Source organism: Eriocheir sinensis, chromosome 56 (assembly GCF_024679095.1).
Source record: "Eriocheir sinensis breed Jianghai 21 chromosome 56, ASM2467909v1, whole genome shotgun sequence".
Lineage (NCBI taxonomy): Eukaryota > Metazoa > Arthropoda > Malacostraca > Decapoda > Varunidae > Eriocheir > Eriocheir sinensis.
In genome coordinates this window covers 6382149-6405139 of record NC_066564.1, presented here as the reverse complement: position 1 = coordinate 6405139, position 22991 = coordinate 6382149, and the positions used below count along the sequence as shown (strand labels likewise).

The following is a 22991-nucleotide window of genomic DNA, read 5'->3' as shown; positions in this document are numbered from 1 at the left end:
CGCGAGCGTAGCTCTTTTCCCGTATGTCACTACTAGGTAAATACAACTAGATAAATACACACACATGCACACACACACACACACAATTCACATTTAATAACTTGCAATAAAAGAACTGAAGTAAAGAATATAAATTAAATATGATCTCTAAAACAGTTACATATGCCCCTAAACAAGGACAAATGTTGTTGGATCAGAACCAACTGAGACCTTTTTACCTGTAATGTCACCATTTCAGTAATTTAATTTTTATAGATACTTTTTACAGTACCAATTAATCATCAAAGTTGTATGTATATATATATATATATATATATATATATATATATATATATATATATATATATATATATATATATATATATATATATATATATATATATATATATATATATAAAACATCATACGTTGTTGTATAAATAAATATAAAAAAAAACAGTACATTCAACACCTTAAAATTGTTTGGAACTCAGTTTTAGATTCTGGCTTTTAAGAATCACTTCACTGATTTCTTCCTCAGTGAATAACTTAACATGGTGGAGTGCAAGTAGTAGCTGCTGCTTGGCTGAGCCAGCAAACTTGTTATTTATGAAAGCTGGCAGCCCATTATACATGTTGGCCATAGTATAGAGAGGCACCCGTACACTGCCCATCACCTGTAACAATGAACCATAGGCTGTAATGTCTAAACTATATTGTTAAACAATATAAATTTACTTATTTGTGACATTAGTGAACATCATGCTGTACAGAGAATACACATCAACTGCAGAATGTAGTAGTAATTTCAGTGAGTGAGTAAGGGGACATGCAGGGAAGCATCCAAGCGAGGAGAAGGTCATTCCCCTTCCTGATGTTTCTTGTGAATATGGAGGTTTTCAGGAATGACAAGAAGGCTAGTCTTTCAAGAAGTTATTGCCTTTCTGTGGAAGCAGATAGATGAAATAACATAGGGACCGGTAAGTGCTGCCCTTTTCTTAGCACCAGCTTCAAATCTGCCCCACATTTTTTACATTATCTTATCAAATTACAGTAAAACTTCTTTAACCCCTTCAACACGAGAATGCGTATACTGCGTCCTTGCATGCCCCGTACCATATCCGAGGACGCGCATACTGCGTCCTGGCTCGCTTTAGCCAATATACGAGTTATTTCATCTCTATATTTATACTTACATCTCAAAATTATGAATTAATTTATGCTTCTTTATGTGCATCATTTAATTATGCATGTTTTCATATATAATACATGATGATTATGTTGAGTTTATGGCTGAAAACTTGTTATATTCAATAGCGACATTTGAAATTTGGCGCGCGCAGCAATCTCGGATACGGCGCAGGGTGCTGTTTTCACCCGGCCATATAATATGTGATGATTATGTTGAGTTGATGAAAACATGTTATATTCAATAGCGACATTTGAAATTTGTGTGAAGGCTTTACCAGCTCAACTAAATTGCACTTACATGACTACAAACACTAACACATGACCACAAATAAAATAACATAGCTATGGCCAGTGCACTATATATATATTTTTATAATGACATGATCTGTGATGAGTATGCCCTTACATGGTAAACAAAATGGTGAGTTGTAATTAGTATTGTTAACTAACTCCAGTTAAGCTCGGTTACATGCTACCAACAGAACGATGAGTTGTAAATAATGTTGTTAATTAACTTCAGTAAAGCTCGCTACCATTACCAACAGAATTACTAAAGTGAATGTGAATAAACTTCATGATAATTTAACCTTTGTGCTGCTTAACACCAATCACTAAGATAATATATTTCATAATTTAACCTTTGTGATGCTTAACCCCAACAACTAAGAAGCACACTTGATAGTAAGATAACAAACCAGAGGAACGAAGCTGAAGGCTTGTTGGTTGTTGAGAAAAATGAAGGACAGAGTGGGGGAGCTAGGTCCAAGACTGAAAGTGAAAGGTACAGGGGAGTCATTGATGTCAGTCCTGTTTGCAGACAATAGTCTTGTTTGCAGAGAATGAGAGAATGCTACAGAGGATAGTGGATGAGTTTGACAGGGTGAGTAAGAGAAGAAAACTTAAAGTGAATATTGGAAAGAGTAAGGTTATGGTATTTAGAGGACAAGAAAGTAGACCATTGATTTTGCAAAGCTGAATAGAATTAGAGCAAAGAGCACAATGAAGTGAAGGATATGGGTGGGGGAAGAGAGAATGGAGGAGGTGACTGAGTTTAAATATTTGGGGGTGGTTTTGTGTAAGCATGGAAGTATGGAAGGTGAGGTGAAGGAAAGAGGAAAGAGCGCAGATGGTTAGAGCGCTGCACTGCCAGGCTTCACGGCCTGACGGGGCGGCGGTTCAAGCCCGCTCAGGCTGGATTTTTTCCACTGACTGAGGGGGATGGGGTGTGTGGTGTGTGAGGTCCTGGCAGTACCCATAGATTGACGATAAACTGCACTTGCTCATGTCGGGAGGGTACCTGCTGGCAATTACAAGTCCAACATGTGATCAGGCCGTGGTAGTAAGTGAATTGGAAAAAGTTGAGTGGAGGAAGTGTGAGCATGAAGGTAAAGAGGGGCTTAGGGAATAATATTATCCTGCCAACTCTGTCATGTGCATCAAAGCTGAGGACATGGAATGCAGCACTTCAATCAAGAATATGTGCAGTGGAAATGAGTTATATAAGAGGTGAATGTGGTGTTTCAGGATGGGATGGAGAAAGTAATGAGAGCTTCTATGAGAGGTTTGGTATGGGTATGACAGCAAAGGGAGTGAATTGTGGAGTGGTCGAATGGGTGAAGCGTGGTACACTGAGATGATTTGGACACGTGATGAGAATGTATGAAAATTAATTTGTGAAGAGTGTGTGAGGAAAGGATTGAGGAAGGGTGTGTCAGGAAAAGACCACCTGTGAAGTGGATCAATAGGGTGAGTAAATATTGGAGTGAGAGTTGGAAGTAACAAGACTGAGTTTGCTGAGAGAGTGCCAGTACAGGGAGAGATGGAGAAACTTCTGCCATGGCTGCCCATGGAGGGAAGTTCCTGAGGGAACAGGGTGTCGGCGATACAGATAGATATATAGATTGTTCTTGCATTGTCAGTATAACCTCACCATTTGCGCACATATGGGCGGTCTGAAGGTGCGCAATTGGCGAATGCGCAAATGGCGAACTTAATAACCTATGGGGAAAAATACATATGGGCGGTCATGCCCATATATCATACCTTGTTGCATAAATAAATTTAAAAAAAAACAGTACATTCAACACTTTAAAACTGTTTGGAACTCAGTTTTAGATTCTGGCTTTTAAGAATCACTTCATTGATTTCTTCCTCAGTGAATAACTTAACATGGTGGAGTGCAAGTAGTAGCTGTTGCTTGGCTGAACCAACAAACTTGTTATTTATGAAAGCTGGCAGCCCATTATACATGTTGGCCATAGTATAGAGAGGCACCCGTACACTGCCCATCACCTGTAACAATGAACCATAGGCTGTAATGTCTAAACTATATTGTTAAACAATATAAATTTACTTATTTGTGACATAAGTGAACATCATGCTGTACAGAGAATACACATCAACTATTATGAACACGGTGCTGCATCAACTATTATAAACACGGTGCTGCATCAACTATTATGAACACGGTGCTGCATCAACTATTATGAACACGGTGCTGCATCAACTATTATGAACACGGTGCTGCATCAACTATTATGAACACGGTGCTGCATCAACTATTATGAACACGGTGCTGCATCAACTATTATGAACACGGTGCTGCATCAACTATTATGAACACGGTGCTGCATCAACTATTATGAACACGGTGCTGCATCAACTATTATGAACACGGTGCTGCATCAACTATTATGAACACAGTGCTGCATCAACTATTATGAACACAGTGCTGCATCAACTATTATGAACACGGTGCTGCATCAACTATTATAAACACGGTGCTGCATCAACTATTATGAACACAGTGCTGCATCAACTATTATGAACACAGTGCTGCATCAACTATTATGAACACAGTGCTGCATCAACTATTATGAACACAGTGCTGCATCAACTATTATGAACACGGTGCTGCATCAACTATTATGAACACAGTGCTGCATCAACTATTATGAACACGGTGCTGCATCAACTATTATGAACACGGTGCTGCATCAACTATTATGAACACAGTGCTGCATCAACTATTATGAACACAGTGCTGCATCAACTACTATGAACACAGTGCTGCATCAACTATTATGAACACGGTGCTGCATCATCTATTATGAACACAGTGCTGCATCAACTATTATGAACACAGTGCTGCATCAACTATTATGAACACAGTGCTGCATCAACTATTATGAACACGGTGCTGCATCAACTATTATGAACACGGTGCTGCATCAACTATTATGAACACAGTGCTGCATCAACTATTATGAACACAGTGCTGCATCAACTACTATGAACACAGTGCTGCATCAACTATTATGAACACGGTGCTGCATCATCTATTATGAACACAGTGCTGCATCAACTATTATGAACACAGTGCTGCATCAACTATTATGAACACGGTGTTGCATCAACTATTATGAACACAGTGCTGCATCATCTATTATGAACACGGTGCTGCATCAACTATTATGAACACGGTGCTGCATCAACTATTATGAACACAGTGCTGCATCAACTATTATGAACACAGTGCTGCATCAACTATTATAAACACAGTGCTGCAGAATGTAGTAGTAATTTCAGTGAGTGAGTAAGGGGACATGCAGGGAAGCATCCAAGCGAGGACAAGGTCATTCCCCTTCCTGATGTTTCTTGTGAATATGGAAGTTTTCAGGAATGACAAGAAGGCTAGTCTTTCAAGAAGTTATTGCCTTTCTGTGGAAGCAGATAGATGAAATAACATAGGGACCGGTAAGTGCTGCCCTTTTCTTAGCACCAGCTTCAAATCTGCCCCACACTTTAAACTTTAAACTTTAAACATCGGCTTCATGTATCTATACGTGGTTGACCTCTTACAGGTTAAATGTATCACACTACTGCAAATTATTTACTGATGCATGTTTCTTTTCAATAAATACTAATAATGCAAATATAAAACAGGTACTGAACATGACTACAGGCAGCTGATCAGCTTGTGAATGTAAACAAAGTATTTGAGGCATGGGCAGCATTGAGAAGGGTGTACCATTTTTGTTTTTCATTATCCGAGTTCTTAAACATATCACACTATTGCAATTTGCATATTAATGGATGTTTTTTTTCAATAAATTTTGGTACTGAAAATATAAAACAGGTCAGAGACAGAGACAGAGAGACAGAGACAGAGAGACAGAGAGAGAGACAGAGACAATGACCACGTCTTTTTGCCTACATGCCTCCAGCTGGGCAAATGATGGCAAGTGCATCAACAAACGACTCTACAGTGGTGAAGGCAGAACTTGAAACATACCTAGAAGAAGGTGTTCTGCCTTTTGATGTCAACCCACTGAGGTACTGGTGTGGTACAAAAAGCTTCAAAATTTTTAAGCACTTTGCCAAGAATATTCTAGGGTGCCGTGCAACATCAGCACCATCTGAAAGGGTGTTTAGCAAGGCTGCCAGTTTTTACACTCCTGAGTGAGCAAGACTCGGCCCAGAAACCTTCCGGGCATTAATGATAATAAAATGCAATTATGATATGTAAAGTGTAAACGTGTGAAAAAAGTATGTTTATATTTTTTGCATAATTTCAGGTATTTTTATTTATATCTTTGGAATCTGGAATAAGAGTATTTGTATTTTTGTTTGTATTTTTTGAACCAGTACAGGTAACTCTCGATTTCTGCAAGTTTGGTTTATGCGTTTTTTAAATAACGCGGGGTCCAAAATCCAAATAAATGTTTAATTTACACGTTTTTTTCACTTATATGCAATATTTTATGGAGTGGCCACCAGATGTCTCATGCAACTGGACTCACACAGCGCTGCGGCCACACAGCTGAGCTCAGTTCTTCCTGCGCGCCACTTGAACAACAATACGCTGCCATGCTACTCAAAATTACCTGTACTTGTATTTGTATTTTTAGATTCAGGAATAAAATTATTTGTATTTGTATTTGTATTTTTGGAATCCCTAACAAATGTATTTGTATTTGACTTATAAAAAATCAGTATTTGATCCATCGCTGGTGGGCACATTTCCGCTAATCCACTAACCGCTAATTATCGAAGCTAACTTTTTCGTCAGCTGATTAGCATTTTCGCTAACTTTGGAAACAGTTAGCAGACCAATTAGCTTCTACTAAATGTAGTTCCTCCTCCGCTAACTTTAAGTCCACTAAAAAATTCATACAGGTTTGTTTTTGTCCGTTGTGAGCAGACAGCACCAGTTGAGCTGCATGGTGCAATAATTCCATGGTTTCCATTTTTGGATGCTGACCCTGTTAGAGAGCCGGCAGCAGCTGTAGGTTAGGTGGAGGACACTCAAGCTGACAGCCAGGAGTGCCAGAAGTTCCAGAACCCGTGGCCTAACCTGGAGAAGTACTTTGTCCTTAAATCAAGAGATATGACGAATGCCAATGTCTTGCACTTCTGGTGTATCATGTGCCACCCCAAGGAGACCATCACTGACGGATGGACGGCGAGCCTTTACAACTTGAAGTCACATGTCAAGAGGAAACACTCAGTGCATGCCCCCCAGTTTGAGGAGAGGATCAAGACTGGCTCTCTCTTTGGGAAAAACGCAATCTCCTCTTGATTGTGACAGTAGCACCGCCAGTCAAATCATGGCTAAAGGAGATATCGAAAATGTGTTAAACAAAAAAATATATATATAAGGGAGGAGTGTCGCTTCAAGTACCCAAAACTTACGTTCTGGGAAAACTTCTGTTTTGCTCAGACACAGCCCTCGGGGGGAGCAGCACACAAGCCAAGAGCTCTCATCAAGGGCTGATGCCATATCAGTAGTGATATATTTTTACGGAAATATCACAAAAACTAAGCCAAAAACGAGCTTCTATAGTGTGAAATGGTATAAACAATGCTGTAAAATAGAAAACTAGGGTATGCAAAGAGAGGATTATTCAAAGATACCCCATGATGTTTTTTTTTTTTTTTTTTTTTGTTTTTTTTTTTGACAGGGAAGATTTTGTCGTGGACACCTGACACTTTCACAGGGTATGAAGGAATGATTGGAGAGTTGTTGGTAATTTTTTCTGAATGAGTGTCTCCTTGAGGCAGAAAGAGACACCTATACAACACCACAATACATATGTATGGCAAGGTTTGAGGCAAAGACTGAGTTAAGGAACTGGGGAGAGGCAGGGTGAGGGGAAGGTGGACAACAATGACATCATGCACTCGACCAAGGTGGTGGCTAATTTGAACCATGCCCAGGATTTTTTTCATAAGGTTCAAAACTTTCTTGTTAGATAATAATATGGGAAGCGGGTACAGTAGTGTTGGTAGATGCAAAGTCATTCAATGTGAACTCGATAGATGGGAGATCTTTCTGTATAATAATTATTATTATCATTATTATAATTATCATCATTAATATTATTATTTCCAAAAATGCTGCAAGCACAGGGATGCATATGAATGAAAAATTGGAAGAACGATATCCTTTACGGATGAGCTATCATGTCATACAAATATGTAAAAGACTGGAAACTGTTAGCTGTCAGTTAAGAAGAAGTAACCACTGGGAAGTGTTAGAGTTAGAGGTAGAATGAAAAAATAATACTGCGATTTCCCGTTTATCAGCAAAGCACTGAAGGATATCATGAGAAAAAGATATTATCTCTTTATTGTTTTAGATGAAATGGAGAGAATACGTGTGAGGATGTACCCAGTTGCATATACCAAAGCTGCAGGCAAGAAAAAGCAAACAGGTAAAGGTAAAGCCACTAACCTCATCACCATAGTCTTTACTCAGAGGACAGCCTTTCTCTACAGCTGAGAACTGTTCAAGTGTCAGTTGCTTGATGAAGAAGTGCAGCACTAGGTTTCGCCCATCAATTACCTGTAAAACAACAGAAGATAAATAACATGTGCACATGCATTATTCTGCATTACTCAACATCTTTTAACACATGATCCCCCCAACAGGAATTACAGGACTCAAGACTGGACACTACATAATGCTGATCCTCAGATTGCTATAATTTCTGAACGGGGCAGAAGGAACATGAACAAGGTGTCCTTCGATGCCTCAAAAACTCAATTTCTTCACCCATCACTTTTCTTCTCTTTACATTTTCCAATCATCTTAGCCTCCTGCTCCTGAGAGTATAGATCAATTCCTTGGCTCAGCATCTTGCTATCACTGCACTGCAAACACGGCATTGTGTCCCGTGGTAATGAGTTCCAACCCACCACAGGCTCAAGGGCCAAAGTGACAGATATGAGCACCTAGGCCATGCACAGCTAAAGCATATAGATATAGCACGAGTGAAATTGAGATGTATTTCCAGACATGATTACTGGAAAAAATATGAATGGGAAAGGAAAGATACGTTAAGAGACCCTTTCACTCATGTTTGCAAGTCCATTTAAATATTAAATCTGTTAAGGTAAATGTTCCAGTTGCAATAATGGTTCCACAAGGAGAAGCCCCAAGTGCTGCAGTATATAGTTATCTTTACCTGAGTACTGAAGTAGTCCTTCAAGGTGATGGGGTGGGCAGTCGAGTCCCATCCAATCTCTTCACTCACCTCTCGGTTGAGACCTGTTACTACATCCTCTCCTTTGTTCATCAAGCCACCAGGAAACCCAAATGTTCCATCAAACCTTAACTGCATCTGCAATGAAATATACCTGAGGTAAATACTTGCTATGTGGGAGTGAATGTGGAATAAATGTGATACATGTGCTTACTACTAAGTGCCCAGTGAAATGCTATGTAGCTCAACTATGGTAAATTAAGAAGAAATGGCTAGTATTTAGAAAAGACTGTAACCTGTAAACCACAGTACAGTAATACCTCAGTTTACGGGTGCCTTACTTCACAAATATTTTGATTTATGAGCAAAAGAAATTCACTAAAAATGCCTTGGTTTACAAATGGTGACTTGGTGTAAAGCATCCTGTTTGTTCAAGTTGCAGACGCGAGCGTTGGTTCCCTTCATTCACCGCAAGACGAGCGATCAGAGCAGAAAACAATGGGAATGGGGTTCATGAAGCTGGTGTCACAGTGAATCTTTTTCATCCAACCATGTTGGCGGTAGGCACAGCTGGCAACTCCGTTACAGCCTGTGGTGCCAGTAGGCTCTCTTGATGGGGCCAGATGGTCAGCCCAAGCCCACTGTGGCACAGGCAACTGTTCATACATAGTGGTGCCATCTTGCATTGGCTCATGCTACCCCCTGGAACTCATCTTTGATCCTAGAATCTAGAGTCAGGGCTGATAGGTGGTCTTCAGGACAGCATGTGGGTATTCTTAGGCCATTTGGCGGCGACTGAAAAATCCCAGCTTGTGTCACCTGGCAGGGCATGAACCAGCGTCATCCTGGACGCAGCACCATCACGCTATCCACTCAGCCACCTCCTTCCCCCAAGTTACAGGGTGAGGTTACACAGTGTGTGGACGGTATGTGTGTTAGACACGTATCAACTGGCTGTGCCGAGTCTGCTCAACTCACTGACAGCTCAGTACTCAGTAAATTTACTGATCCACTGCATGAGAACTATTCGTATGAAACGTGCCTGACAGGAATGACCTACAGGCAGCAAGTAAGAAAAATAAGTAAATAATAAAAAATAAATAAAATAAAAGGATTTTTCGTAAATTCGAGCCCCATATTTTTGCTGTCGTTTTGAGGGGGAAGTTTGTTTTGGTTTATGAGTTTTTTTTGTTTGTGATCAAAATTATAGAACGAATCAAGCTTGTAATCCGAGTTATGAGTGTATACCCAGCAAGCAACTACCTGAATAAGCCTAAATCATGTTTAAGGCTATGGCAATGAGACAATCAAGTTTCACTTTTAACAAGTAATTCTTTACCGTCTCATTGATATACTTTGTAAACATAAGGCTGAATATGCTACATAAATCCTGGCTTTAAAGGGCCACCACACATCTGAGTGACCAGAATTGCTCAATTTTGACATTTTTCATTTTTGTGCTAAAATTGTTCTTTTGGCGGAATTTCTGGAATTTTTCTTATTCTAGAATCTAGATGGATTGTTACATTATTTTCAGAGTGGCATTTTCAACCTTTTTCGGAGTGATAGGAGAATTTTTCCTGTGTAACTTTATTGTTGAATTTACAGAATACCCTAAGCTAAATATCTCATCAAACAAAGAATTTTTCAATTTCAAGTAGATTTTCATATGACACCATAAAAAAAATACTATTTATAACCCAACAGTAATGAAACTTGGTCAGATAATGTAAACGCTCACGATAAACATGATGGAGATAGGATTTTGGCTCTGAAAGCAGCCTGGGAAATTTTGGCATCACCTGTTTGATGGTGCCTTAAAAAGCCATTTTTAAGGGATTTTTTTATATGTAAGGTTACATTGTAAATATATGGCTTTAACCCCTGGGCTGCAGGTCTTTCTTCCCATGACTCCCATGCCATACATGTTACATCAGGTGCTAAACACTAGCTTGTTTATTTTTTAGTTCAATTACTCCGTTATCATCACTCTGATCAGGTTTATATTGGTCTCATTATATTCAGCTTACCTTGAACTTCACTATGACTGATGTAGAAAATCTCTAGGACATTGAAAGCAGCAAACAGCTTCCTATCCTTCTCTAGATATTTTTCAACTAACATTTTCAGTGCAAATATTTGGTCTACACAATCCCTCCCTTTCCTAAAACCCTCTTGTTCATCACCTACACTTTTCTCAGTTATTTCTTCATTCTCTCATTTAAAACCCTTCCATTCTCTTGTCCTGCCACACTGAGTAGACTTATTCCCTTGTAACTATTACAATCACCTCTGCTTCCTTTCCCCTTGTACAACAGCACAACAATAGCCCTTCTCCAGTCCTCTGGTACCTCACCCTGTTCCCATGCTAGGTTACATATCCATAACATCCACTCAACAAATACACCTCCTCCATACTTTAGCATTTCTGCTGTTATGCCATCAGCTCCACGGGCCTTTCTTATTTTTAACTTCATTGCTTCCTCTATCTCACCTCTCTCCATCTTCCCCTGTGGATCTGGATATATATATATATATATATATATATATATATATATATATATATATATATATATATATATATATATATATATATATATATATATATATATATATATATACATACACTCAAGTCGTGTATGACGCGGATTCATAAGGCACAATTTCCTATGATGCGGTATGGTTTCAGATCCGTATGTTCAGATCACGCGGGTAAAACCATCTATGACGCGGTTCGTGGTCTCCCCTGGGGTGCGTTTGAAAGAGCAACTCAGGCCGCCCCGGGCACCCAGCCCTTCTGGAACCCTTTATCAAATGCTTTTGTGCACCCCTCAGTTAAGCCTCTTCATTGCTATGGTAACGGCATCTCATTGGCAGCAAAATTGCATCCACTGATCTTCCTGACAATGTTTACCAACTGTTCTGGCAGCAAAATGGCTTTCGCTGATCTTCCTGACGACGTTTAAACATGCATCACTAGCTGTTCTGGCCGACAAGCTCCTTGCAACAGAGGATGAAAAGGAAGCTGCAGTGGTCATGGTGGCACAGAGAGGTGAAATGCAATGGAAGCACTTATATGTGTTTGTTTGGGCAGCCATATTTGCTGATGACGTCATCACAGCACGGAGGCACTCCACCTCTCCAAACTGGGCTGGAGCGGGCACTCCGAGTTGGCAACTCGTGCTGCAGCGTCACCCGTTTGAGAGCACCCTGGGCGGTCCCAGCAAGCCTGCTGGGAAACCCAGGGACAAGATTCGCCCACGTATGTAGGATAAAATGGTGGCTAGCCAGTACCAAATTGTATTTTCCCCAAACGTACTGAGTGAAAATGTGGGTGTTGGCGGTGGCCGAGTGGATAAGGTGGTGAGCATAGGGTCGGACTGAACAACATCAAAAGGAAGATAATGCCTACCGGTGCACGGGCTAGAACAAACAGAAAAAAAAAAAAAAAAAAAAAGGTGTGGGTTGGGCAAAATGGCAAAGGCCAGAACCAAATTGAATTTTCTCCATAGGTTTAGTTATTCCTATGACGCGGTTTCCTGTGGCGAAGCCGTCATGTATTCTGAAATATATTTAATTAGTAGCAGCAACAGCAGGAGATGAATAACCATAATTATAGTGGAACTCACCATGACAGCTGCCCGCAGTTGTCCAAATCTTGAACTACCTTCCTGCGGTGCCCACAGACACACATGTGCAGCATGTCTGTAGTTTTCAAACTTCATTGCTTCAGAATATTGCATTAGTCCTTTTGTGACTGAGCGAAGCTGCAGACAAGCTGGGATCTGTGATAAAAGGCTATCAGTCTATGAAATATTGAAAAAAAATTAAATTTATGAAAATAAGTGAAAAGTTGAAGTCAAAATTTCCTTGAAACTTTAAAACTTAGGAAAAATAAATTAATCTGTTCTAGGGAAAAAGAGTTCATATTCACATGTTTAAAAATATGGTAACACTGAATTTATTCTACCATAAATTTTACAAAGAAAACTTTTTTAAAAGCTGTATCAAAGTGTAGCCTCCCCCAAAGTACAAATATAAATAAAGGGCTTTGAAAGTGCATGCTCTCCATAGAATATGTCCATTAAAATTTCATTAATGTGGTTTGCAGGTGACCGGCCTTGTGACAGATTAACAGAGATGCTTTACTATTGGATGGTAGGACATGTAAGAATAGTAAAATGGTGTGACCTTTAATTTTTTATAGTTCCCTCTGCCTATATAGCAAATATCAAAATAAAATATGTATGTAGTGTTGTTCCTGAGCTTCCTGGGCTTCCTATCACTCCTATCTTATGTACTGATGAATCTGTCTGCGTGACAAGAAAGGAGAGGGAGGAGGAATGTTGTTTTGCCACTAGCTGGAGAGCAGATGTCAGCTGAGTCTTATTCCCACCTCTTGTGTCAATGGATTTTAATGATAAAGTTGAGACAGGAGGAAGAAGCTGAAATGAAATAGAGGATGTGAGGGACAGGGAGAGCAAACCACAGCTGACAGGTGGATTATGCAGCTGGCAATGCACATGTTGTTCAGACCATCCAGACTTGCCTGTGTTAAACATTCCCTCTTTATTGTATGGAGGGTGTAACATGAGGTGTGTAATGTATTGTCAAACATGAAGAACATCACAGTAGAAAATCTTCTCTAGAAATACACTCTTTATATTCCTTATGCTGTGAGCTGGATTGAAAGTTCCAAGTGTGTGTGCCACCTTTGACTCAGTGTACCAGAAGATAGTGACAAGAAGGGACGACAGAGGGAAGGAGGAGGACATGAAAGGGTGATTGGTAATGTAGAAGTGATGTTGATTCACAAGAAAATCATAAAAATGACATGAGGAAAGGATTGAGGGAGGGGTGTCAGGGGAAGACCACCTGTGAAGTGGATCAATAGGGTGAGGGAGTATTGGAGCAAGAGAGTTGAAAGTAGGAGGATTGAGTGTGCTGAGAGGGAGTGCCAGAACAGGGAGATGGAAACACTTTTGCCACAGCCACCCCCAGGAGGGATGCTCCTCTGAGGGAACAGAAGTCGAAGATGTAGATAGATGATCCATTCTCTTCAAAACAAATTGTGTAATTAAAAGCTGTGTGCTTCACCACAAAGGCTTGCCCTGGTAAACATGGACAGTGTGCTTGTAATAAGTGAGAAAAATACATTAATGGGGCATCTCTGATGTTTGATCCATTGTATGTCACTCACATTCCCAGGAAGTCCATAATCAGGTCAAAACTAACATGCAAGCATCACACATCATGGCAGCCACTCAAAATAAATTTACCTGCGACACAAACAGGCTGGGGCCATCCACTAGATCCCTCAAGAAAGTCTATTGGTGCTAGAGGCAACACATGAAAAAAAAATCCTCCGTTATGATGATGATATCAAATATTCAAAGGGACTATCATCAGCATCAAACACCATACCCACAAAATCCACATTACAGTGTTTAAAAGGCATCACTCAATTTATTTTCTAAATGATACAAAATAATCCAACTGTCTAACACTTATGTCTCGATGCTCATCGACTTTGGTGACACTTGCTTCACCACAATGAAATGTTGCCATGATGAGGGGGGACGCGATGCAACACTTGTCATTTTTTTTATTAATTCATTAAAAAATAACCAATAGGAGTTGAAAACTAATTCTTTCCAGACATATAGGTACTTATGTCTGTTACGTCAGGTCAGGGCTTCGGTCAGGACACGACCAGACTCTCACTTCTGCCCCTCCCTCCCCACACCCTTCCCATTTCCCCTTCTGTGTATTTACCTAGCTTACCTAGTCGTATTTACCTAATTGTAGTTTTACAGGCCCTGTGCTTACGCTCGTGTGATCCCGTCTCCGTATCTGTATTTGTCTAATTTTTCCTTAAAGCTTTGCACACTCTTCGCCGATACTACATCCTCACTTAGTCTGTTCCAAACCTCTATATTTCTTTATGTCTCTCAAGCATCTTCCTTGTGTGTGTGTGTGTGTGTGTGTGTGTGTGTGTGTGTGTGTTTACCTAGTTGTCGTTTTTCAGGCCCTGGGCTTTATGGTCGTGTGGTCCCGTCTCCGTATCTGCATTTATCCAACTTTTCTTTAAAGCTTTGCACACTCCTCGCCGATACTACATTCTCACTTAGTCTGTTCCAAACCTCTATATTTATTTGCGGGAAGCTATATTTCTTTATGTCTCTCAAGCATCTTCCCTTTCTCAATTTTTTACTATGTCCTCTTGTGTTCCTGGTGGTAATTCCTTCTTTTAGTAGTAACTCCCTGTTGTCTACTTCATTTATTTTGTTCAAGAATTTATATATTTGAATTGGGTCTCCCCTTTCTCTTCTTTGCTCTAGTGTTAGTAAGTCCATTTCCATAAGTCTTTCCTCATATGTTAATCCCTCCAGCTCTGGAACCATTTTTGTTGCCATCCTTTGTATTCTTTATAGTTTCTTTATGTGTTTCTTCTTATGGGGAGACCACACTGCCTCTGCATATTCCAATTTTGGACTATCATAGTGGTAAGTAATTTTTTCATCATATCCTTATCCATGTAGTGGAATGCTATTCCTATATTTCTCACTATGTTATACGTATCACCGAATATCCGATTTATATAACTCTCTGGCTGGTTATTATCTTGCATTATTACTCCCAGATCTCTTTCTTTGAGTACTTTCTTTAATATTTCACCATCTCCCATTTTATATGTCCATTTTGGTCTTGCTTCACTTTTTCCCATTTCCAAAACATGACCTTTCTTCACATTGAATTTCATCTCCCATTCCATACTCCATTTCCAAATCTTGTTTAGGTCTTCTTTCAGAATTTCACAGTCTTTACTGTTTCTTATAATTATGTCTTAGCAGTTTTGCATCGTTTGCAAACAGGCTCATATAACTGTTAACTCCCTCTGGCATATCATTAATATATACTAGGAAAAATATTGGTGCCAATACTGATCCCTGGGGCACTCCGCTTTCTACAGTTCTCCATTCCGATTTTATGTTTTTAACCACTGTTCTCATCTCCCTTCCCCTTAGGTAGCTTTCCATCCAATTCTTCATTTTCCCTTTCAATCCTCCTTTATTTTTCTAGTTTCCATAGCAGTCTTGTATGTGGAACTTTGTCGAACGCCTTCTTTAATAAAAAAATAAAAATAAAAATAAATCTGATTTAAATAAAAAATCTGATCTAAGTAAAAAAATATATATATTAAAAAAAGAAAAGATCAGCAACCCTGATCTAAACATAACAACTCACCTTTGGTAAGGGCAGGTCACTTAGGTCTGGTTCTACAGACATTTTTGGCAGTTTTGTGGAACAGAGGTGAGAATTTACCCAATCTTTTCTTTCCTTTTGTTCTTGCTCTCCTTATAGTGTGATGGACTTGTTTCAACACTGAATTTCTGCAATATGGATAAAATCATAAAATCAATAATAGAACACAACATGTAAAGCAGAGGTTCTCAACTGCATGGTCGCCCACAGACCTCTGGTGGTCCATGATGACTTTTTGGTTGTCCATAGGACATTCACTATATTTGATATTAAAGTAGAAAAATGCATATATCCCTAAAAATAGGGAAGGGGAGTGAAGTCTCCCATTACCTACACTGACGTAAGGCAAGGTTAGGTAGGGTTAGGTTATATTACAATAGTGAATGCATCAAGGGGGAGGAAAGCCCCCCCACCCATTAGCTACGCTCACATAAGGTTAGATTACAGTGATAGGGGGGTTGAGGGTGGGACAAAGTCCCTCCGTTAGCTACACGCATGTAAGGTTAGGTTAGGTTACAATAAAAGGGGGGGGGGGGGGGTTGAGGGGAGTACGGCTGGCCCTGTTAGATATGCTTACGTAAAGTTAGGTTATAATAATGAGGGGGCAAAGGGGGGCAAAGCCCCACTCCCCATTAGATTCACTTTGATCAGGGGCGGGCAACCTTTTCAGAGAGAGGGCCAGATGAGACTTTCAGAAACCCAAAATAAAAAAAAAGTGAAAAAGTTAAAAACATACAGATTAGCGAGACAATGTTGTTTACCATGAAGAAGTGTTTCAATGTCTGACTCGATGGGTGAGGTATTCAACAGAATAATGTCATTGAGGTAGAGGTCCGAGAGTTGGGAGCAGTCGAGACTTCATGTCTTTCATTTTGGAGAAGAGCAGCTCACAACAGTAGATACAGCAGAGCAAGGAAAATATGCAAACTTATCATCAGTCAACTAACTGAATGCAGTAATATCTCGGTTTACGAGTGCCTTACTTTGAGTGTTTTGATTTACGAACAAAAAAAATTACAAAAATGTCTTGGTTTACGAGCAGTGCCTTGGTGTATAAGCATCCTGTTTGTACAAGTCGAAGATGCGAGCATGGGTTTCCCTTTGTTTGCCGCAAGACGCTCAGAGCAAAAAATAATGGGAATGGGGTCTTGAACTGGTGTCACACTGGGCCTTTTTTCTCCAACCACATTGGTGGTAGGCGTAAGCGGCAACTTCAACTTTTCTGGATGTGCGTCACACGACCAAGGTCAGTTGCCCATATCAAGAACATAAACAAACCAGTCGCCCTGTATCTACATGATGTCGTTTGCAAAAGTAAAGGCTGTTGTGGCTTGTGCCACTGTTATTCGAAGTATGGACTTATTGCTACAGTTATATGGAATGAAGAAGCAGTTGTGGGTACAATAATGGCTTCAAAGACAGGAGGACAGGAGTGTTTACTTCAACGGTTGAAGGAAAACGCCCAGTGTGACACGGCCTTCAGTTTGCGTTGTACACTCGCAAAGGTAGTACCCGTGCACTCATGTCCGCTTACATTTGTGCTCTAGTGTATGATCTTTACGTTTTCAGCACTATACTAACACTATATTATTTATTTATTATATATACTATATTATTTTTATTATTTAAATTTATATTATTATACTTTATTATATATATATATATATATATATATATATATATATATATATATATATATATATATATATCTATATATATATATATATATATATATTTATTATATATATATATTACTTATCATTGCTATTTGTTAGTAAACTTACTTTTATCTGTATAAAAAAACTTGTAAAATGATTTTTGTTAATATTTTTGGGGGATATGGGAGGCATTAATGGGATTTCCATTAATTTGAATGGGGAATTTTGTTTTGGTTTATGAGTGTTTTGGTTTGCGAGCAAAATTCCGGAACGAATTAAATTCGTAAACCGAGGTATGAATGTACATCTAATCCTCAACCTTGAAGGCATTGATGTGTGCATGCATGTCTGTGAGGGAATGTCTTTGCCTTGTAGCTTGTTTCACATTGGGGGTGTTCAGATGTGCAGTGATGTTTGTGAGTAGGAACAGGCAAGCGAGCCATTGCGGCTCAAAGTGATGAGCGTGGTGAAGATTCTTCTGACAGAGGAAAGTGGCGATCTCCTGCTGCAAGTCACACATACAGAACAGCCTGGCCCCATGATGAGACAGTTTCTGCCTGTCCTATTTAGTTTAAATTAAATAGGACAACCAGATCTCAAAAAGGACACTGTCTTTAAAAGGACAGACCTGGCAACTCTCACAGAGTGAGGTGAGGAGCACAAGATTGCCAAACAGTATTTGCCAGCAGATGCTGTTTGGCATATTTTTTTCTGGGGTTTCACATGCTGGATTGCGATGTCAATGACTAGCAGGGTGGCGAGCTGGACGCTAGGCCCCTTCATGGGCTGGATATCGCCCACAAGCAGAAGGTTGCTCACCCCTGGGTTAGATTAAAGTAATGTGCGGTCGTTAAGTTGGTCAAATTTAGGGATAGGGGGAATTTTCTTTGATTATAGGGAATTCCCTACATCTTAGGAGAATCATATGTCACTCAGTTTCACTTCCCCCACCCCAAAAAAAACATATTCCCACAGGTCCCCAAGTTTGTTGGGCATTGGGGAAGAGAAAAAAAAGTACAGTATATTGTCCTAAACTGCAAATTTACCACTTGTTCTTTAAGAAATAAATACTATAGTTACCAATGATAGTAACCTATCACCGTAATTTCGTAAAACAGTATCCCATCGCCACGAAAGTCAGTAGCCTATCATGGTAAAACAAACTCATCGCTGCTGAAAGAACAACCTATTACCACTAAGGGCAGCATTCTATTACTGCTAAAATTGTTATTAATAACTAGCAAAATATCCGTCACAATTTAGTCAATCAGATTTCAGAAACAAGAAACTTATGAATGAAGAGGTTGTCAATCATGAGTTGGGTGTTATTCTGGATAAATGCCTAAATCTACTTAAGTAATCAGGGCTGGGCAAAACTCCTCCCCAAGATATCCTAAGCAAAAACTTTACTCCATATATAATCATCTTTAGGTAAATTTGTAGCACTTCACCAGTCTCGCATTTCCGAACGAAACTAGTTTTTTTCGGTAGTTTTCGGCCTGTTTTGAATAAATATGCGTGTCATTTCTATCGCAAATCACGTGGTTTTTTTTACCCCCCCCCCCCCTTCCAACCAAGAGACTAATGATTTGCGATAAAAAATTTAGAGCACATTCATTCAAAACAGACCGAAATCTACCAGAAAAAACTAGTTTCGTCCACACAGGTGCATTTAAACTAAACATAACCTAACCTAAAACTAACCTAACCTAACACTAACCTAACCTAACCTAACCTAACCTAACCTAACCTAACCTAAAACTAACCTAACCTAACCTAACCTAAAACTAACCTAACCTAACCTAACCTAACCTAACCTAAAACTAACCTAACCTAACACTAACCTAACCTAAAACTAACCTAACCTAACGGCCTCCCTCCCTCCGTTATAAATGATTTCCGAGGGGTGTTTATGGGGATGAATTTACTCAGAATGCGGAGCTCTTTCTAATGGTCAGGGTAAGAAAAGCCATCTCTAGACTGGTGTACTCCTACAATAATACCCATCTTTAACATCATGTATGCTGCTTGTGACCTTATGATGATGGTTGAGGGTGGTTCTGTGTCCGACAGCGAGAACTTGATAGAGACGGATGTTTTAACGTTATTTTTTGGGTCATATTCATAGATATTTACCTTGGACAAATATAGCTGTTTCACGATTATTCTAATATATTACCTGGAATTCAATTTATGTACACGCTTTCTTAATATGATAAGAGACTCACACTGAAAAACAGAATGTGCTTTCATGTGTTACACTCGGTAAACTGTACACAACTATATATTTGTACTTTACCGAATCAAATCAGGCAGGTGGGCGGCGTCACGTGCGGCCGCAGTCAGCTGATCCCAGAGCTATGTGATAGAGTGCACGCCATGACGTTTTGGGGTATCGCCTTTGCAACGGCACCCCTCCTGATTGATTGATTGATAGTTTATTGTCCTCCTGATTGATTGATTGATAGTTTATTGTCCTCCTGATTGATTGATTGATAGTTTATTGTCCTCCTGATTGATAGTTTATTGTCCTCCTGACTGATTGATTGATAGTTTATTGTCCTCCTGATTGATTCATTGATAGTTTATTGTCCTCCTGATTGATTGTTTATTGTCCTCCTGATTGATTGATTGATAGTTTATTGTCCTCCTGATTGATTGTTTATTGTCCTCCTGATTGATTGATTGATTGTTTATTGTCCTCCTGATTGATTGACTGATAGCTTATTGCCCTCCTGATTGATTGATTGATAGTTTATTGCCCTCCTGATTGATTGATTGATAGTTTATTGTCCTCCTGATTGATTGATTGATAGTTTATTGTCCTCCTGATTGATTGATTGATAGTTTATTGTCCTCCTGATTGATTGATTGATAGTTTATTGTCCTCCTGATTGATTGATTGATAGTTTATTGTCCTCCTGATTGATTGATTGATAGTTTATTGTCCTCCTGATTGATTGATTGATAGTTTATTGTCCTCCTGATTAATTGATTGATAGTTTATTGTCCTCCTGATTGATTGATTGATAGTTTATTGTCCTCCTGATTGATTTATTGATAGTTTATTGTCCTCCTGATTGATTGATTGATAGTTTATTGTCCTCCTGATTAATTGATTGATAGTTTATTGTCCTCCTGATTGATTGATTGATAGTTTATTGTCCTCCTGATTGATTCATTGATAGTTTATTGTCCTCCTGATTGATTGATTGTTTATTGTCCTCCTGATTGATTCATTGATAGTTTATTGTCCTCCTGATTGATTCATTGATAGTTTATTGTCCTCCTGATTGATTGATTGTTTATTGTCCTCCTGATTGATTCATTGATAGTTTATTGTCCTCCTGATTGATTGATTGTTTATTGTCCTCCTGATTGATTCATTGATAGTTTATTGTCCTCCTGATTGATTGATTGTTTATTGTCCTCCTGATTGATTCATTGATAGTTTATTGTCCTCCTGATTGATTGATAGTTTATTGTCCTCCTGATTCATTGATAGTTTATTGTTCTCCTGATTGATTGATTGATAGTTTATTGTCCTCCTGATTGATTGATTGTTTATTGTCCTCCTGATTGATTCATTGATAGTTTATTGTCCTCCTGATTGATTGATAGTTTATTGTCCTCCTGATTCATTGATAGTTTATTGTCCTCCTGATTGATTGATTGTTTATTGTCCTCCTGATTGATTCATTGATAGTTTATTGTCCTCCTGATTGATTGATAGTTTATTGTCCTCCTGATTCATTGATAGTTTATTGTTCTCCTGATTGATTGATTGATAGTTTATTGTCCTCCTGATTGATTGATTGATAGTTTATTGTCCTCCTGATTAAATGATTGATAGTTTATTGTCCTCCTGATTGATTGATTGATAGTTTATTGTCCTCCTGATTGATTGATTGATAGTTTATTGTCCTCCTGATTAATTGATTGATAGTTTATTGTCCTCCTGATTGATTGATAGATAGTTTATTGTCCTCCTGATTGATTGGTTGATTGTTTATTGTCCTCCTGATTGATTGATTGATAGTTTATTGTCCTCCTGATTGGTTGATTGTTTATTGTCCTCCTGATTGATTGGTTGATTGCTTATTGTCCTCCTGATTGATTGATTGTTTATTGTCCTCCTGATTGATTGATTGATAGTTTATTGTCCTCCTGATTGATTGATTGATAGTTTATTGTCCTCCTGATTGATTGATTGTTTATTGTCCTCCTGATTGATTGATTGATAGTTTATTGTCCTCCTGATTGATTGATTGATAGTTTATTGTCCTCCTGATTGATTGATTGTTTATTGTCCTCCTGATTGATTTATTGATAGTTTATTGTCCTCCTGATTGATTGATTGATAGTTTATTGTCCTCCTGATTGATTGATTGTTTATTGTCCTCCTGATTGATTTATTGATAGTTTATTGTCCTCCTGATTGATTGATTGATAGTTTATTGTCCTCCTGATTAATTGATTGATAGTTTATTGTCCTCCTGATTAATTGATTGATAGTTTATTGTCCTCCTGATTAATTGATTGATGGTTTATTGTCCTCCTGATTAATTGATTGATAGTTTATTGTCCTCCTGATTAATTGATTGATAGTTTATTGTCCTCCTGATTGATTGATTGATAGTTTATTGTCCTCCTGATTGATTGATAGTTTATTGTCCTCCTGATTGATTGATAGTTTATTGTCCTGATTAATTGATTGATAGTTTATTGTCCTCCTGATTGATTGATAGTTTATTGTCCTGATTAATTGATTGATAGTTTATTGTCCTCCTGAATGATTTATTGATAGTTTATTGTCCTCCTGAATGATTGATAGTTTATTGTCCTCCTGATTGATTGATTGATAGTTTATTGTCCTCCTGATTGATTTATTGATAGTTTATTGTCCTCCTGATTGATTGATTGATAGTTTATTGTCCTCCTGATTAATTGATTGATAGTTTATTGTCCTGATTAATTGATTGATAGTTTATTGTCCTCCTGAATGATTTATTGATAGTTTATTGTCCTCCTGATTAATTGATTGATAGTTTATTGTCCTCCTGAATGATTTATTGATAGTTTATTGTCCTCCTGATTAATCGATTGATAGTTTATTGTCCTGATTAATTGATTGATAGTTTATTGTCCTCCTGAATGATTTATTGATAGTTTATTGTCCTCCTGATTGATTGATTGATAGTTTATTGTCCTCCTGATTTATTGATTGATAGTTTATTGTCCTCCTGATTGATTGATTGATAGTTTATTGTCCTCCTGATTGATTGATTGATAGTTTATTGTCCTCCTGATTGATTGATTGATAGTTTATTGTTGCAGATAAACAACAAGGGAGAAGGGAGGAACATGCCATCCCAACCCCCAGGCAGTACAGAGTATGTGATTATACAAC

At 38.6% G+C, this 22991-nt stretch overlaps 1 protein-coding gene across 4 annotated transcripts; it reads right to left on the bottom strand.

Annotated features, from left to right (window-relative positions):
• Nucleotides 1-1513: 1513 nt before the first annotated feature.
• On the bottom strand, nucleotides 1514-19981 carry LOC126984212 (U8 snoRNA-decapping enzyme-like). Of its 4 annotated transcripts, XM_050837745.1 has the most exons (7): nucleotides 19810-19894; nucleotides 15906-16051; nucleotides 13937-13993; nucleotides 12287-12442; nucleotides 8640-8795; nucleotides 7907-8017; nucleotides 1514-3462 (listed from the first exon to the last, which is right to left on the bottom strand). In XM_050837745.1, the coding sequence occupies exons 4-7, from the start codon at nucleotides 12398-12400 to the stop codon at nucleotides 3259-3261; spliced, it is 585 nt and encodes a 194-aa protein (XP_050693702.1). In that variant the 5' UTR covers nucleotides 12401-12442; nucleotides 13937-13993; nucleotides 15906-16051; nucleotides 19810-19894; the 3' UTR covers nucleotides 1514-3258. The 4 variants fall into 4 exon arrangements, with proteins under 4 accessions (XP_050693702.1, XP_050693699.1, XP_050693700.1 ...); XM_050837742.1 differs by lacking the exon at nucleotides 13937-13993 and having other exon boundaries at nucleotides 19881-19981; XM_050837743.1 differs by lacking the exon at nucleotides 13937-13993.
• Nucleotides 19982-22991: the final 3010 nt, after the last annotated feature.